The sequence below is a fragment of the Elephas maximus genome, chromosome 2 (assembly GCF_024166365.1).
Source record: "Elephas maximus indicus isolate mEleMax1 chromosome 2, mEleMax1 primary haplotype, whole genome shotgun sequence".
Taxonomy (NCBI): Eukaryota; Metazoa; Chordata; class Mammalia; order Proboscidea; family Elephantidae; genus Elephas; species Elephas maximus.
In genome coordinates, this window is record NC_064820.1 from 49863242 (window position 1) to 49890674 (window position 27433).

At 41.8% G+C, this 27433-nt stretch overlaps 1 protein-coding gene across 1 annotated transcript in view; it reads right to left on the bottom strand.

Moving 5' to 3' along the window:
* CCL28 (C-C motif chemokine ligand 28) overlaps nt 1-20160 on the bottom strand; it is a 51139-nt gene extending 30979 nt beyond the window's left edge. The window contains exon 1 of the mRNA XM_049863447.1: nt 20034-20160. Within this exon, the coding sequence (XP_049719404.1) occupies nt 20034-20097 (64 nt within the window). The 5' untranslated portion in view covers nt 20098-20160. The remainder of the gene's footprint in view (nt 1-20033) is intronic.
* Nucleotides 20161-27433: the final 7273 nt, after the last annotated feature.

Genomic DNA, 27433 nt, shown 5'->3' on the forward strand with positions numbered 1-27433 from the left:
TAACTAAAAGGTTGGCAGTTTGAATCCACCAGCAGCTCCTTGGAAACTCTATGTGGCAGTTCTACTCTGTCCTGTAGGGCCGCTATGAGATGGAATTGACTTGATGGCAACAGGCTTGGTTTGGTTTTGGTATACAAATTTGATTGAAAGATAGAATTTATTAACACAAATTGTACAAGGAAAAGTATGTTGGGACCAGATAACCTTATATTTTCAGTAACCTCTTTCTATAAAAACATTTTTAATTGAGACATGATCAGGACATGACAACACCGTTACGGATTGAATTGTGTCCCCCTAAAATGTTTTTGTGTGTCAACTTGGCTAGTCCATGATTCCCAGTATTGTGTGATTGTCCACCATTTTGTCTTCTGATGTGATTTTCCTATGTGTTGTAAATCCTGCCTCTGCGATGTTAATGAGGTGGGACTAGAGACAGTTATGTTAATGAGGCAGGACTCAATCTACAACATTAGGATGGGTCTTAAGTCCATCTCTTTTGAGATAAAAAAGACAGAAGTGAGCAGAGAGACATGGGGACCTCATACCATCAAGAAATAAGAGCCAGGAGAATAGTGCATCCTTTGGACCCAGGGTCCCTTGGCTGAGAAGCTCCTTGAACAGAGAAGATTGATGACAAGGACCTTCCCCCAAAGCTGACAGAGACAGTAAGCCTTCCCCTGAAGCTGGCACCCTGAATTCGGACTTCTAGTGTCTTAGACTTCGACAGAATAAATTCTTTTTGTTAAAAGCATCCACTTGTGGTATTTCTGTTATAGCAGCATTAGATAACTAAGACATACATTTACACACATCTGTAGGAATCTCAGTGTGAATAGATAATTGATAAATTTTCTAATATTGTCCTTTTCTTGTGAAATAATCTCAAACACAAAAAAGTACTCAGAATAATACATACACACATATCTCTACCACCCAAAATTTACTAAATTTAATCCTTTTCCATATTTGCTTTTAGTCTTATTTTTAAGAAATTTGTTGCTGATATTTGTTGTTACAAGTAATACTGCAGTGAACATCCTAATGATAATAAGAAGTAACATTTATTGAGTGCTTACTCTGTGCCAGACATTTTTGTAATGGCTATATGTGAATTGGAGCCCTGGTGGTGCAGTGGTTAAGGTTACCTCTGCTGACCAAAGGGTCGGCAGTTTGAATCCACCAGCTGCTCTTTGGAAACCCTATGGAGCAGTTCTACTTTGTCCTATAGGGTCGCTATGAATTGGAACCAACTCACAGCAACGAATTTGGGGTTTGTTTTTGGTTTTGCGTGTGAATTAATTCATTTAATTCTCACTGCAACTATATGCAGAAGATACTATGTTCATCCCCAATTTTACAGATGAGTAACTAACGTACAGAAAAGTTACATAACCTTCCTGAGACCAAAGGGCCAGGAATTTGAATACAGGCAGTGTGATACTTTTTTAAACCACTGGGCTGTGTTTTGCTGAAGCCAACTCGGTAACTAACAATGCTTTGATTACTCTTCTATACATATCCTTGGGGCTTGTGTGAGAATTTCTCCAGGGCAGTGGTTCTCAAACTTTAAGGACCACCAGATTCATTTGGAGTTTTTGTTAAACTACAGATTGCTGTCAATTCCCTCCCCCACCTCAGGTTTCCGATTCAATATGTCTAAGGTTATTCCAGAAAATTTGCATATCTAACAACTTCCCTGGTTATGCTGATACTACTGGTCTTGGAACACACTTGGAGAACCGCTGCTCTAGTATAGATGTATGTATGGAATTGCTAGATGTAGGATTTTCAACTATATTTGATACTGGCAAATTGCTCTCCAAAGCGACTATACCAATTTACACTCATATCTGCAGTAAATGAGAGCTCCATTTCTGCACATCCTCAACATTTCACGATGTCAATTAAAACCCTTTGCCAGTCTGATGAGGTTGAAATGTTATCTCAACGTGGCTTAATTTGTGTTCCCCTAAAAAAAAAAAAAAAATTTTTTTTTTTATTAGTAAGTTATGGAGCCCTGGTGCCACAGTGGTTAAGAGGTACGGTTGCTAACCGAAAGGTCAGAAATTCATATCCACCAGCCACTCCTTGGAAACTCTATGGGGCGGTTCTGCTCTGCCTATTGGGAAATTGACTCGATGGCAATGAGTATTAGTGACTTACTGACCATTCAAATTTCGTCTTTGAATTCCTCTTCCAATTCCTATTTTTGTCAATTTTTTACAGGTTTTTTTCTCATTTACTTATAGAAACTCATACAATATTTCGGATACAAATCATTTGTCAGTTATTAGAAAAATATTTCTCCCCCTTGGTTGCTTATCTATTTAACTTTGTTTAAATTTTTTTTTGTAGTTTCCCTTTTATGTCTTATTTAGTAAATGCTTCCCTAGCTAGAAGCCATAAAAATAATATTTTATGTTAAAAGTTTAGTTTTTTACTTCTGCAATTTATTTTATGTATGGTGTAAGTCAGAAATTTAACTTTTCCCCATAGGATAACTAACTACAGCCTCAGGACTGCAAAGGTAAATGAAAATAGTCTCCTCCATTTACAAAGGGCAACGAAACCATTTTCCATTTCCACCCTTTCTTAGAGAGTTTCTTCAGAGACATAGTGAACCCGAATCCTTACTCTAACCTTTGGAATATAAATTAATCCCTCTAGGGATTAAGCCTAGGCTACAGTTGTTATCATGTAATGATATACCCAAAGTCACAAACCAAACAACCTCTAGATATATTAAAACACACCTCCAGAGTTAGCTCAGGATCTCTCATGAGATGTATAGGGCTGTCATAAGGTGCAGCCCTTTTGTCTCTTGAGGACATAAGAAAAGTTACTGTTCTTTACTGCTTTGCTGTATAAAATGTGTGAGGTTTTGTCCTAACTTCATAGCCACTTTTGTGCTGCTTTACATGCTTGTAATGTGTTAATGCTTGTTGGCAGGATTGTTCTGTTTCCCTGCAAAAGAACCTCCCTGCCTCACTGATGGGTTAAAAAAAAAAAAAAAAGGTGCCATCAAGTTGATTCTGAGTCATGGTGTCATGGATCGAATTATGTCTCCCCAAAAACGTGTGCATCGATTGGGCTGGGGCATGATTCCCGTTACTGTGTGATTTTCCTATATGTTGTAAATCCTCCCTCTATAATGTTAATTAGGGAGGATGGGCAGCTGTTGTATTAGGAGGCAGGACTCAACCTACAAGATTGGCTTCTGTCTTGAGGCAATCTCTTGAGATATAAAAGAGAAAAGCGAGCAGAGAGATGCGGGGGGGCCTCATACCATCAAGAAAGCAGTGCCAGGAGCAAAGGCATCCCCTCCACCAGGGAAGATTGAGGACAGAGACCTTCCTCCAGAGCCAACAGAGAAAGTCTTCCCCTGCAGTTGACACCCTAAATTTGGACTTTTAGCCTACTTTACTGTCAAAGAACAAACTTCTCTTTGTTAAAGCCATCTACTTGTATTTCCGTTATAGCAGCACTAGCTAACTAAGGCACATGGTGACCCCATGTATTAGAGTACGACTGGGCACAATCACCAGGCTTTTACTCCGCGGAGTCACTGGGTGGGTTTGAATAGCTAACCTTTAAGTTAGGAGTAGAATGCAAACCATTTACACGACCCAGGGACCTCTCACTGATGTGTGTTGATGTTGTTAGTTACCCTGGAGTTGATTCTGATTCATGGCAACTCTATGTGTTACGGAGTAGACCTGTTGCATAGGGTTTTCTTGGCTGTAATCTTAATGGGGAGTCCTGGGTGGTGCAGATGGTTAAGCACTTGACTACTAGCCAAAAGGTTGGCAGTTCAAACCCACCCAGAGACACCTTGAAGACAGCTTGGTGATCTGCTTCTGAAAGGTCACAGCCTTGAAAACCCTATGGAATGCAGTTCTACTCTGCACATACGGGGTCTCCATGAATCAGAATCTACTCAACAGGAACCAACAACAATCTTAATGAAAGCAAATTGCTGGACCTATCTTCTGTGGCACCCTTAGATGGGTTCGAAATGTCAACCTTTAGGTTAGCAGTTGAGTGCAAAATATTTGCTTTAGGGACCTCACTGTAAACACAAAAACCAAACCAAGTTGACCCTGTAGGACATAGAACTGCCCCCATAGAGTTTCCAAGGCTGTAATCTTTACAAAAGCAGACTGCTACATCTTTCTCCTCCAGCTGGTGGATTTAAACCACCAACCTTTCCATTAGCAGCGGTACCAGAAGGGCTCCTTAGGGGACCTCACTGTAATACCCTCCAAGTTTCTGATACACATAGGTTTGTTTCTAGGCTATCTCTTCTATTCCATTGCTCTTTTGATCTATCCCTGTATCAATTCCACACTGTCTCAATTAAGGTTACTTTTAAATAAATCTTTATACCTGGTACGACAAGTCACCCCACCCAACTAATTCTTCAAACTTGTCTTGGCTGTCTGTTCTTCACCCTTCACCCTTTATATGATTTATACAATCAGTTTGAAAAGTTCTGCAAAAATCTTTGACGATTACACCAAATTTATTACTAAATTTTGGAAAATTGGACTTCCGAAAAATATTACGCTTTCCCATTCATACATATGGAATATCTTTGCAGCTATTCAGGTCTTCTATTTTTTTTTTTTTTTTAAATTTTTATTGAGCTTCAAGTGAATGTTTACAAATCAAGTCAGTCTGTCACATATAAGTTTATATACACCTTACTCCATACTCCCACTTGCTCTCCCCCTAATGAGTCAGCACTTCCAGTCTCTCCTTTCGTGACAATTTTGCCAGCTTCCAACCCTCTCTACCTTCCCATCCCCCCTCCAGACAGGAGATGCCAACACAGTCTCAAGTGTCCACCTGATACAAATAGCTCACTCTTCATCAGCATCTGTCTCCTACCCACTGTCCAGTCCCTTCCATGTCTGATGAGTTGTCTTCGGGAATGGTTCCTGTCCTGGGCCAACAGAAGGTTTGGGGACCATGACCGCTGGGATTCCTCTAGTCTCAGTCAGACCATCAAGTATGGTCTTTTTGTGAGAATTTGGGTCTGCATCCCACTGATCTCCTGCTCCCTCAGGGGTTCTCTGTTGTGCTCCCTGTCAGGGCAGTCATCAGTTGTGGCCGGGCACCAACTAGTTCTTCTGGTCTCAGGATGATGTAAGTCTCTGGTTCATGTGGCCCTTTCTGTCTCCTGGGCTCATAGTTATCGTGTGATCTTGGTGTTCTTCGTTCTCCTTTGATCCAGGTGGGTTGAGACCAATTGATGCATCTTAGATGGCTGCTTGTTAGCATTTAAGACCCCAGACGCCACATTTCAAAGTGGGATGCAGAATGTTTTCATAATAGAATTATTTTGCCAATTGACTTAGAAGTCCCCTTAATCCATGGTCCCCAAACCCCCGCCCTTGCTCTGCTGACCTTTGAAGCATTCAGTTTATCCCGGAAACATCTTTGCTTTTGGTCCAGTCCAGTTGAGCTGACCTTCCATGTATTGAGTATTGTCCTTCCCTTCACCTAAAGCGTTCTTATCTACTAACTAATCTGTAAAAAACCCTCTCCCACCCTCCCTCCCTCCCCCCCTCTTAACCACAAAAGTATATGTTCTTCTCAGTTTATACTATTTCTCAAGATCTTATAATAGTGGTCTTATACAATATTTGTCCTTTTGCCTCTGACTCATTTCGCTCAGCATAATGCCTTCCAGATTCCTCCATGTTATGAAATGTTTCACAGATTCGTCACTGTTCTTTATCGATGCGTAGTATTCCATTGTGTGAATATACCACAATTTATTTAACCATTCATCCGTTGATGGACACTTTGGTTGCTTCCAGCTTTTTGCTATTGTAAACAGAGCTGTAGGTCTCTTTTAAAAATTATAAAATTATTGTTGTATATCTTACCTTAGATCTATTCTAGGAAGCATAGGTTTTGTGCCACTGTGAATAGTATCTTTTTTGAAAATATTTTTCTATTAGTTATTTTTTTTTATGAAAATACACACAACCAAACGTTGTTGCTGTTAGGTGCCATCGAGTCGGTTCCGACTTATAGTGACCCTATGCTCAACGGAACAAAACACTGCCCGGTCCTGCACCATCCTTACAATGGTTGTTATGTTTCAACCCATCCTTGCAGCCACTGTGTCAGTCCACCTCATTGAGGGTCTTCCTCTTTTCCGCTGATTCTGTCCTCTGCCAAGCATGATGTCCTTCTCCTGACAACATGACCAAAGTATGTAAGACACAGTCTGGCCATCCTTGCTTCTAAGGAGCATTCTGGTTGTACTTCTTCCAAGATGGATTTATTTGTCCTTCTGGCAGTCCGTGGTATATTCAATATTCTTGGCAAGACCACAATTCAAAGGCATCAATTCTTCTTCCGTCTTCCTTATTCATTGTCCAGCTTTCACACGCAGGTCCTCTAGCAATGGTTTAGCACCAGGCTCCCCACGAACTGCAGTGCGTGACGGGCGAGGGGGCGGCCCCCTTTCCGGCAGCTCCCCCTTCTCCCCGGACGAAGAGCTCTCCTAGTCGGACCCAGGTCCCGGTGCGCGGCGGTACTGCACCGTGCACCAGCCAAACATACACGCATACAATTTTTACATGTGCAGTTCAGTAACATTGGATAACGACTTCGCGTTGTGTCACCATTCTCACTATCTCGGCCCATATTGTTTCCCCACCATTTACTTAGACTCTCTACCCCTAATGTTCTCATTCGTGCTTTAGAGTTACTGTTGTCAATTTGGAAACCCTGGTGGTGGTGTGGTTAAGTGCGATAGCTGCTAACCAGAAGGTCGGCAGATTGAATCCACCAGGTGCTCCTTGGAAACCCTATGGGGCAGTTCTACCCTGTCCTATGGGGCAGTTCTACTCTGTCCTATGGGGTTGCTATGAGTTGGAATCGACTCAGTGGCAAAGGGTTTGGTTTTGGCTTTTTGGTTGTCAATTTGATCTCATATAGATAATTCTTTAAAAGAGTACAGCGCTTAAGGCAAATATTCTTTATTGGTTGAGCTAAATTGTTGTTTAGTTTAAAGATGACTCGTGGGATAGTTTCAGTTCAAAGTTTAAAGATTATTTCCGGGCAATAGATTCGGGGCTTCCCCCAGTCTCAGTGGATCCGGTAAGTCTACTTACCGTAAGAATTTGAAGTTCTGTTCCATGTTTTCCTCTTTTTGATCAGGATTCAGCTGTATGATTCTTGATCAAAAAGTTCAGTAATGGTAGCCAGGCACCATCCATTTCTTCTGGTCTCATGGCAAAGGAGGTAGTGGTTCAATGGAGGCAATTAGACCAGCAGCCTGGTCCCTCCGCCTATTCCTTAGTCTCCTTCTTCCTCTGCTGCACCAGGAGAATCTGTTGCCATTGAGTTGATTCCGACTCCTAGTGACCCTATAGGACAAAGGAGGACTTCTCTATAGGGTTTCCAAGGCTGTAATCTTTACAGAAGCAAATTGCCACAACCTTCTCCCTTGGCACGGCTGGTGGGTTCCAACCACCTGCCTTTCAGTTAGCAGCAGAGCTCTTAATCGCTGTGCCACCCAGGCCCCTCTGCACCAAATGAATAGAGACCAATTGCTTTATCTTGGGTGGCCTCTTGCAAGTTTGTAAGACCTGGGTACTACTCAGTGAACTAGGAGGTAGGATAGAAACTCGAAAGACCAGTTGATTAGGCCGTTTGATTGGAATGACTCATGAAACCATGACCCTAAACCTTGGAACCATGAGAACGGATCCCATGAGGTGTTTAGTTGTACCTGACTGCTGTTGTTGTAAAGTTATATATAATACTCTATTTGCCATTTTTTCCAGTGCACAGCTTAATGATATCAGTTACATTAGTCAAGTTGTGTAACCATTACCCTTAGTCAATGCCAAGTTTCCCATCACCACAGACAAACATTCCCTGAGAATAATCCCCCTCTTTCTCTCCCCTCTCCTGCCCCTCTTAACCACTGGTCTTTATATATTCGCCTATTCTTGTCATTTTATGTAGGTGAGACCATACAATATTTGTCCTTTTGTGATTGACTTATTTCATTCAGCATAATGTCTCCAAGGTTCATCTGTGTTGTAGTATGTATCAGGACTTCATCTTTCTTTAAGGCTGAGTAGCATTCCATTGTATGGATATGCCACATTTTGTTTGTCCACTTATCTGTTGATGGGTACTTGGGTTGTTTCCACCTTTTTGCTATTGTGAATAGTGCTGCAATGAACATCAATGTACATATGCCTGTTAATGTCACTACTTTTAGGTCCCTAGGGTATATACCTAGGAGTGGAATTGCTGGGTCATACAGTAGTGTTTTTTTTTCTAATTTTTGAGAATGTCCATACTGTTTTCCACAACAGTTGTACCATTTTACATTTCCACCATCAGCGGATAAGGGTTTTGACCTCCCCACATTCTGGTCAACATGTTATTTTCTTTTTTTTCTGTCCCTTTTTTTTTTTTTAATTGCCATTCTAGTAGGTGAATCTTATTATAGTTTTGATTTGCATGTCTCTAATGGCTAATGGGAAACCCTGGTGGCCTACTGGTTAAGCGCTATGGCTGCTAACCAAACGGTCGGCAGTTCGAATCCACAAAGTGCTCCTTGGAAACTCTATGGGGCAGTTCTACTCTGTCCTATAGGGTTGCTATGAGTCAGAGTAGGCTCAACAGCAACAGATTAATGGCTAATGAGACTCATAGGGTCGCTATAAGTTGGAATTGACTCGACGGCACAGGTTTGGTTTTTTTTTTTCTTCAGTAATGATTAATGACAATAAGCATCTTCTCATGTGCTTTTTGTCTACTTGAATATCCATTTGGTGAAGATTCTGCTTTTGTCCTTTGCCCATTTTTGACTGGGTTGTCTTTTTGTAGTTAAGTTGTAGAAGTTTTCTCTTAGTTATTTTTGATATATAAAAATGATATTGGTTGTTTTGTGCTGAGCTCTTTTAGTTTGGGGTAAATATTCATTGGTTTTCTAGGTAAATAGCTATTTTCATCTCTTCCTTCTCAATTCTTGTACAGCACTTCTTTTCCTAATCCTATCATATTGGCTAGAGGCTCCAACATGCTGTTGAATAGTAGGGATGATAGCTGTTTTTCTTGCCCTATTCTATGCTTCATTTTTTATATACGTATTTCTTAAATGAGAGTTGAATTTACTTTTTAAAAATCCTGCAAATAGCAACTAATAATAAGACTTTTTCCCTTTAATCTGTTACTTTCTTCAATGCCTAGAACACTGCCTAACTCAATAAATACTTTTAAATTTAATGTGGTAGATTAATATTCTTTTTTTTCTTGATTCCTATGAAAAACCATACTTGGTCATAATGTATTAATATTTTATATGCTGCTGAATATTTTATATACTGCTGGATTTTTGCATCTCTTTTTATAAATGAGATATTAATATATTAATCTATATATTCCCCCTCAATATCACCCTTGCATGTTTTGAGTAGTGAGATTATATTAATTTCAGCAACGCACTGGGTGGCCTTTTCTGTTCTTTGAGATAGTTAGTATAAGATAAGGATTATCAGCTCTTCCAATGTTTGGTAAAACCTCTAAGACCACTTAGGACTTGTGTTTGTTTGAAAGAAAGATGTTTAACTCATTTAATTTCTTTAATGGTTGTTGGCTTATTTAGATTTTCTCTATCTTTTTAAGTCAACTTTGAGAAAGTAGCTTTTAAAGAAATTGCCTCTTTTATCTGTGATATCTAAACTATTTTCACAGTTGCACAACATTCTTTTACTGTCTATAGTTACCACTCTCTTTTTTATTCTTACATAGTTGTGTTTGAAGAGGGATTCTCGTGCAAAGGAACAGTTTAAAAGTTTAGATCTCAATAATAATAAAAAGTGTATTTATATAAGACCAGACTTAATGGTCTGACTGAGACTGGAAGGACCCTCGTGGTCATGGACCCCAGACCTTCTGTTGCCCCAGGACAGGAACCATTTCTGAAGCCAACTCTTCAGACATGGATTGGACTGGACAGTGGGTTGGAGAGGGATGCTGGTGAGGAGTGAGCTTCTTGGATCAGGTGGACACTTGAGACTATGTTGGCATCTCCTGCCTGGAGGGGAGATGAGAGGGTGGAGGGGGTTAGAAGCTGGCGAAAAGGACACGAAAAGAGAGAGTGGAGGGAGAAAGCAGGCTGTCTCATTAGGGGGAGAGTAATTGGGAGTGTGTAGCAAGGTGTATATGGGTTTTTGTGTGAGAGACTGACTTGATTCGTAAACTTTCACTTAAAGCACAATAAAAATTATTTTTTAAAAAAGTGTATTTATAAATGTAAAAACATTATTTGTTTAGAAACTTAAAAATGCTCCCAACTCATGGGCTACAGACAAATAGAAATTTATTCTCTCACAGTTTGGGAGGCTAGAAGTCCAAATTCAGGGCGCAGCTCCAAGAGAAGGCTTTCTCTCCTTGTTGGCTTTGGGGGAAGGTCCTTGTCATCAATCTTCCCCTGGTCTAGGAACTTCTCAGCACAGGGACCCCAGGTCCAAAGGACATACTTCCCTCCTGGTTCTTCATTCTTGGTGTCATGAAGTCTCTCTCTTCTCTGCTTCCTATGTTCTTTGTCTCTTAAGCTTCCACGTCACATTGATTAAGGGTAGGGTTGCACAGCCAGTTACTATAATTACTGTCAATAAGTTGTTGTTAGGTACTGTTGAGTTGGTTGCAACTCACAGCGACCCCATCTACAACACAATGAAACACGCCCAGTCCGATTCCATCCTCAAAATCATTGTTATGCTTGAGCTCACTGCTGTAGCCACTGTGCCAATCCATCTCCTCGAGAGCCTTCCCCTTTTTCGCTGTCCCTGTATGTCAATAGGATTGCTAGGAGTCCAAATCCAATCCACGGCAACTGGTTTTTTTTTGGTTTCTACATCAATAAGTTATACACCTGTAAAAAGTTGACTTGACCAAATAAATAAACAAACCTGGGATGTACTGAAATATACATGTCAAAGCAGCCTGTATTATTTTTTGATATACAAATGAAACTAAAATTAAAGAAAGTGGGGGGTGAACCCCAACTATTTTAACTAAAGAACCTAGAAAAGGAAAACCAGAAGAAACCCAAAGTATTCAGAAAGATAAAAAGAAGAAAGCACGACATCGCGGCGCTTTACGGCTGTAGCACTCCACACAGTCGCAGTCATGGCTCCGACCCAGCAGGAACAACTGGCAGCGGCACACCCAGCGCAGGAACCGGAGCGAAGCCCGGCCGCAAGGAAGACAAGTAGTGCTGCGAGGCGGCAGCAAGAAGCGGGTGGTGCTCAGCATCGCATACCTGGGCTATATCCTGCTACGCTTCTGGCCTCCGCGCGCGTGCTTGCACCCTCCTTGGCACCCAGCAAGGCCAGGCGGGGCTTCTCTCAGTTACGGGCTTCTCTCAGTTACGGGCTTCTCTCAGTTACGGGCTTTTCGTGCAGCGCAGTCTGGGAGAGGACAGGCTCGAAGAATAGGCCCAAGTAAAGCAAGAACTAGCGCGTGGCGGCCGGGCTGCCCACATGCTCATGGACGCCGGTCGGCGTAGCTCCCTTCCCGGCGATTTGAGGGTGGTCCCGGCTTTCGTAGACCAAGCAGGAGGCCAGCCTCTGTCCTGTGGACGCTGAGCGGACGCGCGTGATCGCCGCTGCCGGGTGGCCGGCGGCGCCCAGAACCAGGCCTGGCCCACCGTGGGCTACCCTGCAAGCTAGCTGTGTTGTGTACATCTTCTCCCTCTACTGTTTGATGTTTCAGTTTCTGATGCAAGTATGTTAAAATCTGCTACTATTAGGGGCTTTATGTCCATTTTTTCTTATAATTCTGTCCAGTTTTGTCATATATCTCTTGAGGTTATGTTTTGAGATGCACACAAGTACTCTACTGATCCGAGGTGGAGATTAGAGCGAGGCAAGTAAAGGCACTTGCCTAGGGTGCAAAATTTAAGAGGACACCGAAAACCTCAGTAATCGAGATAAATATCTTAATATAGTATTTTTTAGAGTAAAAATTAATGCCTAAAAATCCGTGATGAATAAAATACTACAATTTTAAATAAAAACAGAATGTGACCCTGCACTTGCTCGATTCACTTCACTTACCTTACTCTACTAGTCTTTGCCCTGGTTGTATCTTCTTGGCGAACTGATCTTTTTAAATGATTCTTTAAACTCTCTCTAGTGGGCAGTAGTGGTTCAGTGGTAGAATTCTGGCCTTTTTCATGCTGGAGACCTGGGTTAGATTCCCAGCCGATGTACATCATGTGTAGCCACCACCTGCTGTCAGTGGAGGCTTGTGTGTTGCTGGGGTGCTGAACAGGTCTCAGCAGAGCTTCCAAGCTAAGACGGTGATCTGAAGGATCAGCTAATGGAAACCCTGTGGCTCACGATGGTCCATTGTGCATGGGGTTGCCATGTGTCAGGGACTGACTTGATGGTGGCTGACAACAGCACACTTCCTCTAGGAGTCCCTGGGTAGTGTAAACAGTTAATGTGCTTGGCTGCTAACCCAGGGTTGGAGGTTCAAGTCCACCCAGAGATCCCTTGGAAGAAAGGCTTGGGAATCTACTTCCAAAAAAATTAGCCATTGAAAACCTTATGGAGCATAGTTCTACTCTGACACGTGGGGATTTACCATGAGTTGGAATCAATTCCATGGCAACTGGTTATGGCTAAACTCCTTGTATTCCTGTTACAGTTTTTTGCTTAAATTCTATTTTTCTGATCTTAATATTATTACACCAACCTTCCTTTGGTTAGTTTTTGTTACATTTATTTTTTTCACCCACTTTATTTTGTGCTTTCTCTTTGTCATCCTTTCTCTCTGCTTTTTTTTTTTTTTCCTTCTTTTGGCTTCATAAAGTTTTGTACATTTTCTGTGCCTTCATATTTTTTACTGAAGTTTTAGGCTGAACTAGGTCAAGGAAAAACTTCCTTGGTAAAATATGTATAACATCTAGGATAAAGAGATGTGTCTCCTTGGGGCTATTCCTGTGACGCAAATGTTCTCAAAAAACAAACACCAGTAAATGTGAATTGTGTGAATAAGTGTATTATTTTACTAATGAAAGCGATTGTCACATCGGTAAAATTCCATAAGCATTTATTGAGGGCTTACCTTATGTCGGTTTTTTTTTCAGGCAAAGTATACAATAAGGAGGAAGTCATAGTATATGCCCTCAAATGTTTTTCTGACATCTAACTAGACCTCCGTGCTACATTTGATGCTTTTATCCATTCCTTCCTTGAAAATATCCATATCCCTGGTTTACAAGACACTAATCTCTCCTGATACTCCTAATACTAAAAAACTACCTTCTCTGCCTCTTCCTGGACTCATCTTCCTGTGCCCTTTCCTCAGTACTTGACATTCCTCAAGGTTCCGTCCCAGACCTACTGCCCTTTTCTTTCTACATCTGCAACCTTGCCAGTTCAATCCCTTTCATGCTTTAAATTACTACATGTCAGTAACTCCAAAATATCTTTATCTACTTTGACCTCCACCCAAATATATTCTGACACATATGTCCAATTGCTGCTAAACGTGTACTTGGATATCCCAAACCCTCCCCTATCTCAAATCTCCAACCGAAGGCATCATCTTTTGCCACTTCATTTCTAAATCTACTTCTCCACTTTTCCTTATCTCACTTAACCATGTTCAGTTACCTGAGCCATGAGTCATTCCATCCTCTTCCCAAACTCCCCACAAGTCACAAACACCTGTAAATTTTACTTCTTTACCTGTAAATTGTACTTCTTTTTTAGATCAGTCTTCTCTCCATTACTGTTACCACTGCCCTAATTAAAAAAAAAAAAAAAAAAACCATTGCCAAGTCAATTCCAACTCATAGCAACCCTAAAGGATGGAGTAGAACTGCCCCACAGGGCTTCCAAAGAGTAGCTGGTAGATTCAAACCGCCGACCTTTTAGTTAGCAGCCAAGCTCTTAACCACTGTGCTATCAGGGCTCCTGCCCTAATTTGTTGTTGTTAGGTGCTGTCGAGTCACTTCTCAGTGACCCTGTGTACAACAGAACAAAACACTGCTCGTCCTGCACCATTCCCATGATCCTTGTTATGCTTGAGCCCATTGTTGCAGCCACTGTGTCAACTCATCTCATTGAGAGTCTTCTTTTTTGCTGACCCTCTGCTTTACCAAGCATGATGTCCTTCAGGGACTGATCCCTCCGATAACATGTCCAAAGTATGTGAGACGTAGTCTCACCATTCTTGATTCTAAGCAGCATTCTGGCTGTACTTCCGCCAAGACAGATTTGTTTGTTCTTTTGGCAGTCCATGGTATATTCCATATTCTTCACCAACATCATAATTCAAAGGCATCAATTCTTCAGTCTCCTTATTCATTGTCCAGCTTTCACATGCTATGAGGTGATTGAAAACAGCATGGCTTAGGTCAGGCACACCTTAGTTTCAAGGTGACATCTTTGCTTTTTAATACTTTAAAGAGGTCTTGTAGCAGATTTGCCTAATGCAATACATCATTTGATTTCTTGACTGCTGCTTCCGTGGGTGTTGATTGTGGATCCAAGTAAGACGAAATCCTTGACAACTTCAATCTTTTCACCATTCGTCATGATGTTGCTTATTGGTCCAGTTGTGAGGATTTTTGTTTTCTTTATGTTGCCCTAATTTAGGACCTCGTTAATTATGTCCTGAACTACTGAGCCTCCTAGTCACCTCCCTTCTCCCAGTCTTGTTCTCCCACTTGAATCTGTATTCCCACAGCACTCACTGCTTTACTGTATCTTAGTCCTACCATACCATGAGAAAGTAAGAGTTTATCTATGTCTTTTGACAGAGCGTGAGCTCCCTAGGAACATCCTTGAACCCCCACCACATAGCACAATGCTGTTATTAGTGCTAAAGTTTCTTGACCTGACCTCTGATGTAATTTTATGTCAATGTTTCATTTTATCTTTTTTTTAGGCTTTTAATTCCATTAAAATATTGTTACTTTTTTTGTTTAAGGAAATAAGATTGTTTTTGTTCAAAGTATTATGTCTCCAAATTTTCTAAAATTACACAGTGCTTTTCAGAAACATACTACCCTTTCATCCTCAAGTAATGAGGATCGACTCAATATGATATCTCATTTTTAGTATTTTTAAGATGATGTTATTATCTCATTGAAAGCATTATTATTTGTCTTATTAATTATGGTGTTATTTCTGTTCATTCTGCTGGAGGCTGCTTTATTTGTGTTGATTCTGTTGGTATTGGTTTGCTGTCACTGTTGTTTCCAATATTAAGTGTCAGAGGGTTGAATGGGTGATTTGCAAGGAGTGTCTATCCCTGTTTGGTTCAGTCTGTGATCTAATTTTGGTCTCTGGAGGTCTCTGAAGATTTCTAAGTGCTCAAGATCTGTTAAGACCAACACTGAAACATTACACATAATAAATTCATTTTGTAAAAATTAGATTCTGGGTTTTAAGGAAAGGGTCCTGCTGTTGTAGAAAGGTAAGCTTCCTCTCTCACTTGGGTGTATTGTACAGAATCTTACTACTCAAAGTGCAGTCCCCAGACCTGCAGCAATGGCATCACCTGGGAGCTTGTTAGAATGCAGTTTGAAAAGCGCTGGTATAAAGAACTCTTTATAGAACACTGTCAAATGGAAACAGAGCAAAGGTACCTGCCAATGTTAGAAAAGGATGCCCAGGATAAAGACTATAAGAAGGATTTACTCAGCTGCTGTCAGTAGCTCAAGGTGATGAGTGCAATTTAAGAAGGGCAATACATAAGTAAACAATGTCCAGGATGTGGTTGCTTAGGTCCACACCTTCCCATCGTAGTGGACCTCACTGCTTAATGGAACCATATCACACTAGATTCCTACAAACAAAGGTGCCCGCTGCTGTCACCAAGTAGGCAGGAAGGACACATCAAGCCATGATGCATGAGACTATGATGCCCAAATAAACTCCTAGACACTTTTTGAAACACTGGGATAATGTTCAGCAAATGTACAGTAGGTGGGGGTTTTTCTCTCCTTAAAATGAAGACATCTTGTCACTGATCCTTCTCACAGCATAGACACTAGAGTGGTTAGGGGTGATTCTTAAAAGGATTTGGATAATTTTGTGGCACAGAGATGTGCTGAGAGGCATTACAGCACAGTGGTTCAGCATGTGGAGACGGACTACCCAGTTCAAAGGTGGCACTGCTGCTTACTAGCCGACCTTGGGCCTGTCTCTTAATTCTCTGTGTCTCAGTTTCTTTATCTGTCAGATGGGGATGGTTATATAGCACCTACCTCATAGGGTTGTGAGAACTGCATGAGTTTATACATTTAAGTGCTGGGAACAGGGATGACAGTAAACACTCAATGAAAGTTAACAACAAAGGCAGTAATGGGAAGCCAATATGCAGCACAGTGCCTGGCACATAGTACATGTCCAGGTGACCACTAAGTGTTTGTGGAATGTGCCACTTATCAATTTATTGCCCTTCAGCTTCAAATTCACCCTTAATTGCCTACTCTCTGACATGGAGGTGGATCCTTTCAATGTTTTTCCTTTGCCAGCTGGCACGATGTTAGACTTTATCAATAGAGGACACTAGGGAGACGTTGCAGGAAGAGGCAGTTTTCCTTCCTGGTCTCCGGTGTGCTCCTGGCTGCAGGCTCTTGGAGAGCTGCTCCAAGCCCAGGCTCCCATAGTGCTTGGTGGCCAGTAGCTTCCCTCCTCACCCCTCTCAGGCAGTTTTGTAGCAGAATGTCTTTAGTGAGATGCCTCCCTGTGAAGAACTTACCCTGGCACACTAGAGGATGGCTAGCCAGTGTGGGCCACGGGGATTTTTCTGCCACTCATAGAGCCACAACCCATCCTGTGGCACCTCAGAAGACAGGCCTGGCAATCTGCTTCCGAAAGGTCATAGCCTTGAAAACCCTATGGAGCAGTTCTGCTCTACACACATGGAGTCGCCATGGGTCTGAATCAACTCAGTGGCAACTAACAGCAACGTGCAGAACAACTCTCAAGCAAAAATACATATTCTTAAAGTCAAGTTTTCCTTTGAGATGTGTTATGGATTGAATAGTGTCCCCTCAAAAATGCGTATCACCTTGGCTAAGCCACAATTCCCGGTATTGTGCGGTTGTCCACCATTCTATGATCTGATTAAGTGTTATAAATCCTAACTTCTATGATTAGGATTAGGTTGTATCTTGAGTGAATCTCGTCTGAGATATAGAAGAGGGAAGCAAGACGAGAGGAGAGGGACCTCATTACCATGCAGCAAGAAGAGCCAGGAGCAGAGCATATCCTTTGGAGCTGGGGTCCCTGTGCTGAGAAGCTCCTAGACCAAGGGAAGATTGATGACCAGGACCTTCCCCCAGAACCAATAGAGAGTGAAAACCTTCCTCTGGAGCTGAATTCAGACGTCTAGCCTCCTCAACTGTGAGAGAATAAATTTCCGTTTGTTAAAGCCACCCACTTGTGGTATTTCTGTTATAGCAGCATTAGATAACTAAGACAGGATGCAAGTGGCAAGCCCCTGGCAAGTATGTGGGATTCAGGAGCCATCTCACTCTAAGAAAGTAGGTTATCAGGAGGAAGCCAATTTGAGACTTGATGAAGCATCCCCCCGCCCCCACTTGAATCTGCTTGGCACAAGTGGAGCTTTGGTTTTAATGTACAATAAAAACTGCCAGGCCCACAAAGCTCTAGATTGTGGATTTTAATAATCTGGCTCAGAGCCACTGAGAATGGTTGATGGGCATTTTCATGGATTCAGTATTGAGCTGTGGGGGCCAGCAGCCAAGTCAGCAGGTGTGGAATGTTGCCTGCCTTTAGGTGGAATCCAGGGCGTTTTTTAAACTGCTTCCTGATTTATTATGCAGAACAATTTGGGAATGCCATTTAGTGAGCCAGCCCATCAAGATGGCCATTTAAGACACCATTAAGATAATGGAACAATTACTACCTGAAAGAACAAAATGTATTTCCCAAAGCCCCAAACTGGCACAGGTTACTTCCCTCCCCCTCTAAGACTGCAATATAATGGTTATGGCCATCTATACTTCCTTCCCAGCAGTGCTCAGTGTTTCCCACCTCCTTCCCCACCCAGTCCTGTCTTCTGCCCCCTCCCTGGAGCCTGAAGCACTTAGTACCTCTCACAAGGCACCTGGCACACACAGACACTTGGGTGAAAGTTTGCTACAGAAAGTGGAGTTGCCCTTCCAAGCTTCACAACGGTTTTCAAGCCTTCCTCGTGTATTATAACCCAACATAACTTGTTTTTAAATGGCTGAGGGTTGAGGCTTCTCAGACAACGTGATTTGCCTATGGCCCACACTACCTTAGGAGAAGGCAGCCGAGGGGGTTCCTTCTTACGTTGTCACAGGTTTACGAGCATTTTCTCTCTCCTTCACACTCCTTCCTGGAGGGCTCTGGAATGAGGTGGGAGGGTTGGGTAGCAGTTCCTGGAAGACAGGCCTTGAATCTGGGACCTGAAACTACTGAACTTGAGACTAGCCCAAAAGACTACTGTGTCTCCTCAGCTCCTTTGCTTCATTAGCATCACCAACTGTACCTTTTCACACAACCCTTTATTTTGTGTTCCACCCTGTCTGCCAGGATTCAGCCTCACAACAGACCTTCTCTCACCCTCTGCTGGCCCTTCCCTCCCTCCTTTCCTGGAGGGCTGCTGCTGCTGCTATGGGGACAGCTAGAAATAGGACAGGAAGCTGAATGGGAGACACACCTCTATTTTAAAGCTCTACATGAAAAAAAAAATGTGCGTTAGTGGAGCTGCCAAAACTAGGAGCAAGGCCTTAGCAGGTAGGCTTTGAGAAACAGTGAAAGTGAGTCCTAAAATTTCAATGGTGAATTTTTCTCAAGAACTTTAGAGAAACAAAATAGTAAACTGTCTTGATAAAATAGACTGATAGAAATTAAGATTATCTGGATTTTTCCTCTGCTGAGTAATATAAGCCCAGTACATTGGCATACTGTATTGGGGTCCTTAAACAAATGCCTGAAGAACAATGATTATGGCAAGATTAAAGGGGACAGGCAAACTGCAGAGCTCATGGCTAACAGGCTAGTCAGCCCCAGGCAGTTCTTGCCAGGGAACGGAACTCTTATTGCCAGATCTGATTTTTTAAGAGAAGCTTAAAATGCTAACTGTGTGTATGTGTGTATGTAATCTACCAGTTTAAAAATGGTGGCTCAATTTTTTAAGATGCAGACCAAACAAAATTAGATGTAGACAATTTATTCAGGGTAAGGCTTAAGAAAAGACAGAGTGGAAAATAGTCTTATCTGTCAAGTATTAAGTACCTGCATTTAGAGTTTCCTTGAGGCTGCCCTGAGAGCTACTGTAGAATAGGTTCCCTCCCATCCAAATGCAGTAACAATCTCCATATACGTGCTAGCAACTCACAATTTAAATCCTTTGATGTAATGTGTACGGCTGTCTTCTTCATCCTGCTTTCGCTTTTTGAGGTCAGATTGAAATGTCAGTGTCCACGGGGCTTTGTTCAGAAAGCTTGCAGCTTACGTAACCCTAACCTAGGTCAAGACTGTCTTTTCTTTCAGAAATGTGCACACTTATCTCCAGACAGTTTTCAGCAGGTTGGGGGTAGGAAGAGACGGATGAATAATGGGGGCTTTTCTCCAAACTCTAGCTGGGCATTTTCGAAGATACTATCATCAGAAAAGGAAATGTGGCTCGAAGTTGCACCTGTGTGGAGAACCTCATCCTCCACCTGGCAAATGACTTACAAAAACCAAAAAACCAGTTGCCGTCGAGTCGATTGCAACTTATAGCAACCCTAAAGACTTATATTCCTGTTAAAATGATGATCCTTCCAGAAATTTCTTCCTGGAGATTTGGTATGTAAACCTATGCCATTCTCTTGTCAATAACCTTGTAGAACAAAATTGGAAACTCCTACCTGAAGAGATGGAAATCCCTGCTCCCAAATTCCCGGCAGTACTTCACTGTCCCGGCGCTGCCAGGAGAGGCACGCATTTCCCTGGAGGCCTAGGCGGCCAATGCCTACTCACCTTCTGAGGCATGAAGGGCCACGCAGGCAGCTAAGGCCACAAGGGCGAGTCCTGTTTGCTGCATTCCTGCCTGCCCCACTGGGTCTGACAGCACCGCAAGTGAGGCTTTAAGATCAGGAAATGAGACTAAAGGTGTCCTTGGGTGCAGAGAAAGCCTGGAGAAAAAAGCATGCCAGGAAGTCCCGCCCAGGGCGGTGCTCAGGGGATCCATTTCTCCTGTTTCTAAGAAGAGTCCTCTGTCAGACTTCTGACTTCTACTCACACTACCTGGGGTCAGGGGGTGTCAGTAGCAAGGCAGCTTTGAACCTGGCACCTGAAGGGGTCATTTTGAGTGGGGTGTGTGCATCAGAATTACTTGGGAAACATTAAAAAAGAATAACTGTACACGAATCCCTTCTTAGACTTATAAACCAGAATTCCGGCTTAGGGGACCAATGATTTGAATTCTTAGAAATCTCCACAGGTGATTCTGATAGATATCCCCTACTGAGAACCTTTGCATAAAAGAATCAGGATTTCTAAGTAGCTTGTTGAAATGACAAGTTTCTGGGGACAAGGGTGACAAGTCATAAACAAATTATCTCCATGGAAAGATATGGAAAAAGTCGATCCTATTCTGGTCCTGGTTTGCAGCCAAGTTGTTTTCATTCAAGAAAAAAAACCAAGCACCTTTCACTTTAAAGACAGAGTCCCTGGGTGGTGCAAATGGATAAGCCCTTGCCTGCTAACCGAAAGGCTGGTGGTTGATTCCACCCAGAGGCACCTTGGAAGAAAGCCCTGGCATTCTGCTTCCAAAAAATCAGCCATTGAAAACGCTGTGGAGCCCAGTTCTACTCTGACACACATGAGGTCACTCACCACGAGTTGGGTTCAACTGGTTGGCAGCTGGTTATGTGCAAGACACTCTGTTGGACATTGAGGACAAAACAGTGGGCAAAGGGGACATGGTCCCTGTCTGCAGGGAGGACAGAAAATTAAGCAAGCCGTAACAATAAAGGCTGGTAAGAGCCAACACAGGGGAAGTACAGTGCTTTGGGTGGTCATAGGGGCATTTCACCCAGCCTGGGAATGAACCAGCTCTGAAACGTATGTTTGACTGTTGCCTAGTTTAGAATTTCATTATATGGAGGCATCATGCCTTACTGAACCAAACTCTTAATACTGAACATTTAGAATATGTTGTTTTTTTCTCCACTATTACAAGTAATTCTGAAGAAAACCACTTATATAACTCAAACATTTATGCTCTTTCTTTCAATAAATTCTGAAGAGCAGAATTATAAAATAAAAGGGTATGGTCATTTGAAAGGCTTTTGATACATATTCTGGCCCTTAAAGCTTAAAAATGTACCTACATTTTTTTCCCCAACACTTCCCACGTGTCTCCAGCATCCTGCAATGAGGACTCTAGTACATGAAGCCTTGGTGGCATAGTGGTTAATAAGTTGGCTGCTAAACAAATGATCAGCAGCTGTTCAAATCCAACAGCCGCTCCTTGGAAAACCTATGGGGCAATTCTCCTCTGTCCAGTAGGGCTGCTCTGAGTTGGAACCAACTCAACGGCAAAGGGTTTGGTTTTCTGGTTTTATCACAGGCTTTAAAATGGCCCTGGAGAGCACGTGGCAGGGCCCTTTCATCCTCTGAAGATCCCTTTCCCAAGTCAGGATTTACGGACTGTCTTGTGCAGGGCCTTCGAGGCCCTCAGTGCACCTTGTGTACACAGGAAAAGGCGTCCCTGTCTGGGTGGACGCGGCCTCGGGACCCACAGCTTGGCAAGCAGAAGGTATTTGTAAAGAAACCAAAAGTGCCTTTCTACTATAAAAAAAAAAAAAGAATGTGAGTGTGCCCCTTCCTCTGGTCAGATGAATGACTTGGCAAGTGAAGCTCAGCCTGCGTTTCTGCCCCCAGTCCTTCCTCAGCAGGAAGCCTTTTGCAGTCCACAGACTGCACAACCGTCCGCAGTAGCCTGATCTCCTGTTTCCCTCATGTCTGTGATCCTCGTTGCTCTTGCCTGGACCATCTTCTTAGCCTCTCCCATCCTATCTGGAAAGCTCCTACTCATTCGTTCAGGCACAGCCCCAATGTCACTCTGCGTTTCTCCCTGCTTCCCCAGCCTCCAAGAGGCGCCCGTCTGCTCTCTGAGCCTTCGGCTCTGGGACCTCCTCTCTGAGCTTTGCCTCGCCGCGGTGCAGCTCCGCTCCGGGCTGACAAGCCGGCGCCGCCGCAGGTGCCGCATTCATGCTGGTGAAAGCAATGCCTGGGGAGCTGCCGTCAGTGTACTCCTCATCGTAGGTTGCTATAAACTTACATTCGGACTAAAAAAATTACCTGTGTTTGTACAATATCTATATGAGTGTATAATTATGTTTATATTCATACAGATTATATATTATATGAAAATATAAAAATCATTTCTAACCAAACTACCCAGTCAAACGTTGACTCCTATTTAACATTGGGCTTTATATTCTTTCAGGCTTTTTTTTTAATTCATTTGTGAGTATATTTTATTTTCCATAAAAACAGAGTTATATAATGCTTCCTGTTTTATGATTTTTTTTTTCCAGTTATGTAATAGATCAGGAATAGCCCTCCATGGCGATACCCACAGATCTGTGTCGTTTCTTCCTTCAATGGTTTCATAGTATTTATTATATGGTTTTATCATAGTTTGTGGGCCTGCTCCTCTCCTAATGGCTGGATAGTTAGGCAGTTTGGTTGTGTTCATTTTGGTATTTTTATTATTATGGAAATGGTATAAATCAGTCCTTGTGCACTTGGTACACCCATCTCAATATTTTCTTAAATAATTGAAATGGAACTTCTCAAAGAGCATTCCCATTTAAATCACTTTTTAATATATTATCAAGTTATCTCACAGTATTTAAACTCCTCTCTCTTCCAACAGAGTGGGTCTCGGTGAGGGCAGGACCTGTGTATCTTCTTCGTCTTTATATCCCCAGTGCCTAGCTTGGTGCTCTGCAATTAGTAAATGCTCGGGAAGGTATTTGTTGAATGATGCCTCAGATAAGCAGACCTTAGTTACATGAAGAAAGTTTCCCCAGTGTAGTCACAGAAATCTGCATTTGGTACTCTTCACCTCTTTTTAATATCTATACTCTAAGTGGTACAACATTTCAAATTTGCAAGTCTCAGGAGGGATTATTTCCTATACCAGACTGAAAACAAAAACTGCACGTTGAGTTGTACCCGAAACACAGAGGATGAAGGTTCATTATAAAATTATATATCACCAGTAGATTTATAGCCTTAAAACAAGGGCTAAGGGCAGGGTGTGTGTATGTGTGTGATATTTCAGAAATCTGTATTATTTTAGAGAAACGAGATAGGAGTTTTCCAGCTGAGATAGATTTAGGAGAGCTAGGCCAGGTCCCTCCTCCCAGTGCTGTGGTTTCACGGTATATACTCTGCACTTAAATGTGTGATGGAGCTGGGCATGGGGCATGCCAAAGTAAACAGGGAGGAATAAAAGCAGGACTAATCAGTAGGAGCAAAGTTTGAACCAAGAGTCAAAGTAGGGAATTTCCCTTTGCAGTAAATTTCTTATTCCTGGTTAACACTGTAGTTTCCTTTCCAGAATTAAATTTATAACTTTTTTTTAAAAGAATTCATGCTTTCCAGATATAGGAGTAATCTCAATTCCTTACAATTGCACCGTTGTCAGTTTTGTCATGATGCTGAGGCACAGGAGTCAGGTGACTCGCCTAAGGTTGGTCAAGACACTAGGATTCCTTGAGCAGGGGGGTTGTCTCAAGTGGTCAGCTGGTAAACAGGTAAGAATGCCTCCAGGAAATTTGAAAAACAAAAGAGGAAGGAAGGGCGACTAGTCCCTCTGGATGGTGACATACATTGTAAATCCACAGTAACTAAAAGAGTGTGATGCTCATGCATAAATCCAGAAGTGGACACAATGCCTGTGGGAATTTAATACATGGAACAGTTAGCATTTCACATTAAAGGTAAGTGTGGATTATTCAGTGAATGGCTTTGAAACAATTGGCTGACTATATGGAAAAAGATAAAGACAAAACTTTAAATTCCAGATATATTAAATATTTAAAGAGTTAAAATATAAAAGTACTCAAAGGAAATATGGAAATTTTTTTTTTAAGTTTTGGAACAGGGAAGGACTTTCTAAGCAGAAAACAGGACTCAGAAGCCATTAAAAAATAAATAAAAAATTTGACATGCAAAAGAGGAAAAATTTCATCATAAAAAAATTCAATAAAAGACAAATGGCAAAAAGGTGTGAAAAGGGGGGATATTTGTTAGACACTGCTGTTGTTACTTGCTGTTGAGTCTGTTCCAACTCACCCTGACTTCATGCATAACAGAACTAAATGTTGCCTACTCCTGTGCCGTTTTCACGTTCACTGGTATATTTGAGTCCCCTGTTGCGGCTATTGTGTAATCCATCTCATTGTAGGTTTCCCTCATTTTCCATGACCCTCTACTTGACAAAATATGATGTCCTTTTCATAATTGGTCTTTCCTGATGATGTGTCCAAAGTAAGCAAGCTGAAGTCACTTACAAGGAATATTCTAGTTGTATTTTGCTAAGGAACATTCTGGTTATATTTTTTCTAAGACGGATTTGTTCATTTTTTGGCAGTCCACGATATATCAATATTCTTTGCCAACACCGCAATTTGAATGCATCAAAATTCTTCTGTCTTCTTTTTTCATTGTCCAGCTTTCACATGTATATGAGGCAATTGAAAAGACCATACGTGGCTTGGGGTAGGGGTATCTTACTCATCAAAGTGACATTGGATAACGTTCTGTTGTTATCCATAAGGTTGTCATTGGCTGATATTTGGAAGCAGATTGAGAATCCTTTCTTCCTGGTCTTAGTCTGGAAGTTCTGCTGAAACCTGCCCACCATTGATGACTCTGCTGATATTTGAAATGCCAGTAGTGTAGCTTCCAGCATCATAGCAACGTGCAAGCCACCACAGTATGACAAACTGATAGAAGAGTGTTGGATTGGTAGGACATACAACAGACAACAGGTTATTAGATAAAGCAAACTTGCAAATCAATAGAGAAATGGGCTACGGATATGAACAGGTAGTTCACAGGAATAAAAATGGCTTATAATTTTTTAATGCTCAACATTACTCAAAATTAATAAAACCCAAATAAAAACAAAACTATAGTGAGATACGCTTTTTACCTACCAGGTTGGCAAAGATCAAAATGTTTTGTATTACATGGTGTTAGCAAGTATTTACTCGTATGTGGCATCATGGCTTGAATTATGTCCCCCCAAAAATGTGCATAGTAATTTGGCTGGGGCATGATTCCCAGTATTGTGTGGCTGTCCTCCATTCTGTGATTTTAATTTCCTGTTAAAGAGGATTAGGGTGGAATTGTAACACCCTTACCCAGGTCACATCCCTCATCCGATGTAAAGGGCGTTTCCCTGGGCTGTGGCCTGCACACCTTTTATCTCTCAAGAGATAAAAAGGAAAGAGAAGGGAGCAGAGAGGGGCACCTCATACTACCAAGAAAGCAGTGCTGGGAGCAGAGCGTGTCCCTCATACCACCAAGAAAGAAGGGCTGGGGGCAGAGTGTGTCCTTTGGACCCAGGGTCCCTGAGCAGAGAAGCTCCTAGTCTGGGGGAAGGTTGATAAGAAAACCAACAGAGAGAGAAGGCCTTCGCCTGGAGCTGACACCCTGAATTTGGACTTTTAGCCTACTTTACTGCGAGGAACTAAATTTCTCTTTGTTAAAGCCATCCACTTGTGGTATTTCTGTTATAGCAGCACTAGATAACTAAGACCTGTGGTTAGTAGAAGTGTGAATTGGTGCAAATTCTTAGGAATCAATTTGTCAATACCTATCAATTTAAAATGAAGATATCCTTTGGCCTAGGAGTTTCACTACTGGAATTTATACTACAGACACGTGTCCAAAGATATAAGTACAAGAATCTCGTTGTAGGATTATTTTTATTAGCAAAATGTAAAAATCAACTTGCATATCTGTGAACAGGGTACCAGAAAGATGAATTATGGCACTTCCACCTTCCACACAATAGACTGTTAGGCAAGAGTAAAAATAACAATGTATTGTAAGAAAAGATCTTTGGTCTTCGAGTAAAACAAGGTGCAAAATGGTGGAAGGAGTACATAGATATAGATACAGAGCTAGAGATATAGTCTAGTATATATAGTATAGTATATATATAAATACACACACACACCACACTCACTTGGAAAAGCTTATGTGTGCGTAGACAATTTCCGGAATGATGAAGCACAGGTTTTTATTAGTAGTTACCTCTAGGGAGAGTGAAGGTCTGGGGGGATAGAAACATCTGCTTTTTATTGTCTATACTGTTTTATGGCTGATTTTTTTTATGTCTGTGGTTAAGAACGAGGCTGCTAACCAAAAGGTCGTTAGTTCAAATCCGAGCTGCTCCTTGGAAACCATACAGGGCAGTTCTACTCCGTTCTATAGGGTCACTATGAGTCAGAATCAACTCGATGGCATCAGGTTTGGCTTTTTTTTTTGTATTTGTTTTCTATTGTTGTATAGCAAATTACCACAAAAAACAGCAGTTTAAAACAACACTCCTTTATTCTCCAAGCTCAGGTGGTTGTTGGCAGCATCCATTTCCTCATAGCTGTAGGACTGATGGAAGCTTGCTTTTTCAAGGCCAGCAATAATGAGAGTCTCTGACTTTTAGATTATCTTTAAAAGTGCTCACCTGACTATGTCAGGCCCATCCAGTGTACTCTCCCTTTTGATTAACTTAAAGTCAACTTCAGGGGCTTTAATTACATTAGCAAAATCCCTTATCTTTGTCATATTCTATTGGCTAAAATCAAATCACAGCTTACACTTGCATTCAAAATAAGAGAGCAAGAAGCACAAGACCTTCTTAGAATTCTGCCTACCTCACCAGCAATACCTATAACAACAACAACAAGCACAGCATCTAACACATATTCTTTTTGTAGTGGGCACTGTTGCAAACACTTTGCATGTATTGTCACTTAATTGTCAGAACAATCCTATGAAATAGCTACTCATATTTCATCGGTTTTACAGATGAGGAAACTGAGGTGTGAATTTAAGTAATTTGTCCAAGGTCATAGAGCTCAAAACGTTGGAGCCAGAATTGGAACCCAGGCAGTTTAGCATCAGAGTTCAGTGTTCTTTACTACACTATGTATAAAATGTATACCTTTAAAAATACAGAGGTAAATAAATAAATAGAAAGTGTTCCAGCTACACTTGTGGCTTAAAACAACCACAACGCTTGTTTTGCTCATGAATCTGCAAATTAGGCAGGAGATGGCTTGGCAGGAATGGCTAGTATCTGCTCCACTTGACAGCAGATGGGGTAACTTGGAGGCTGGGGATTATAG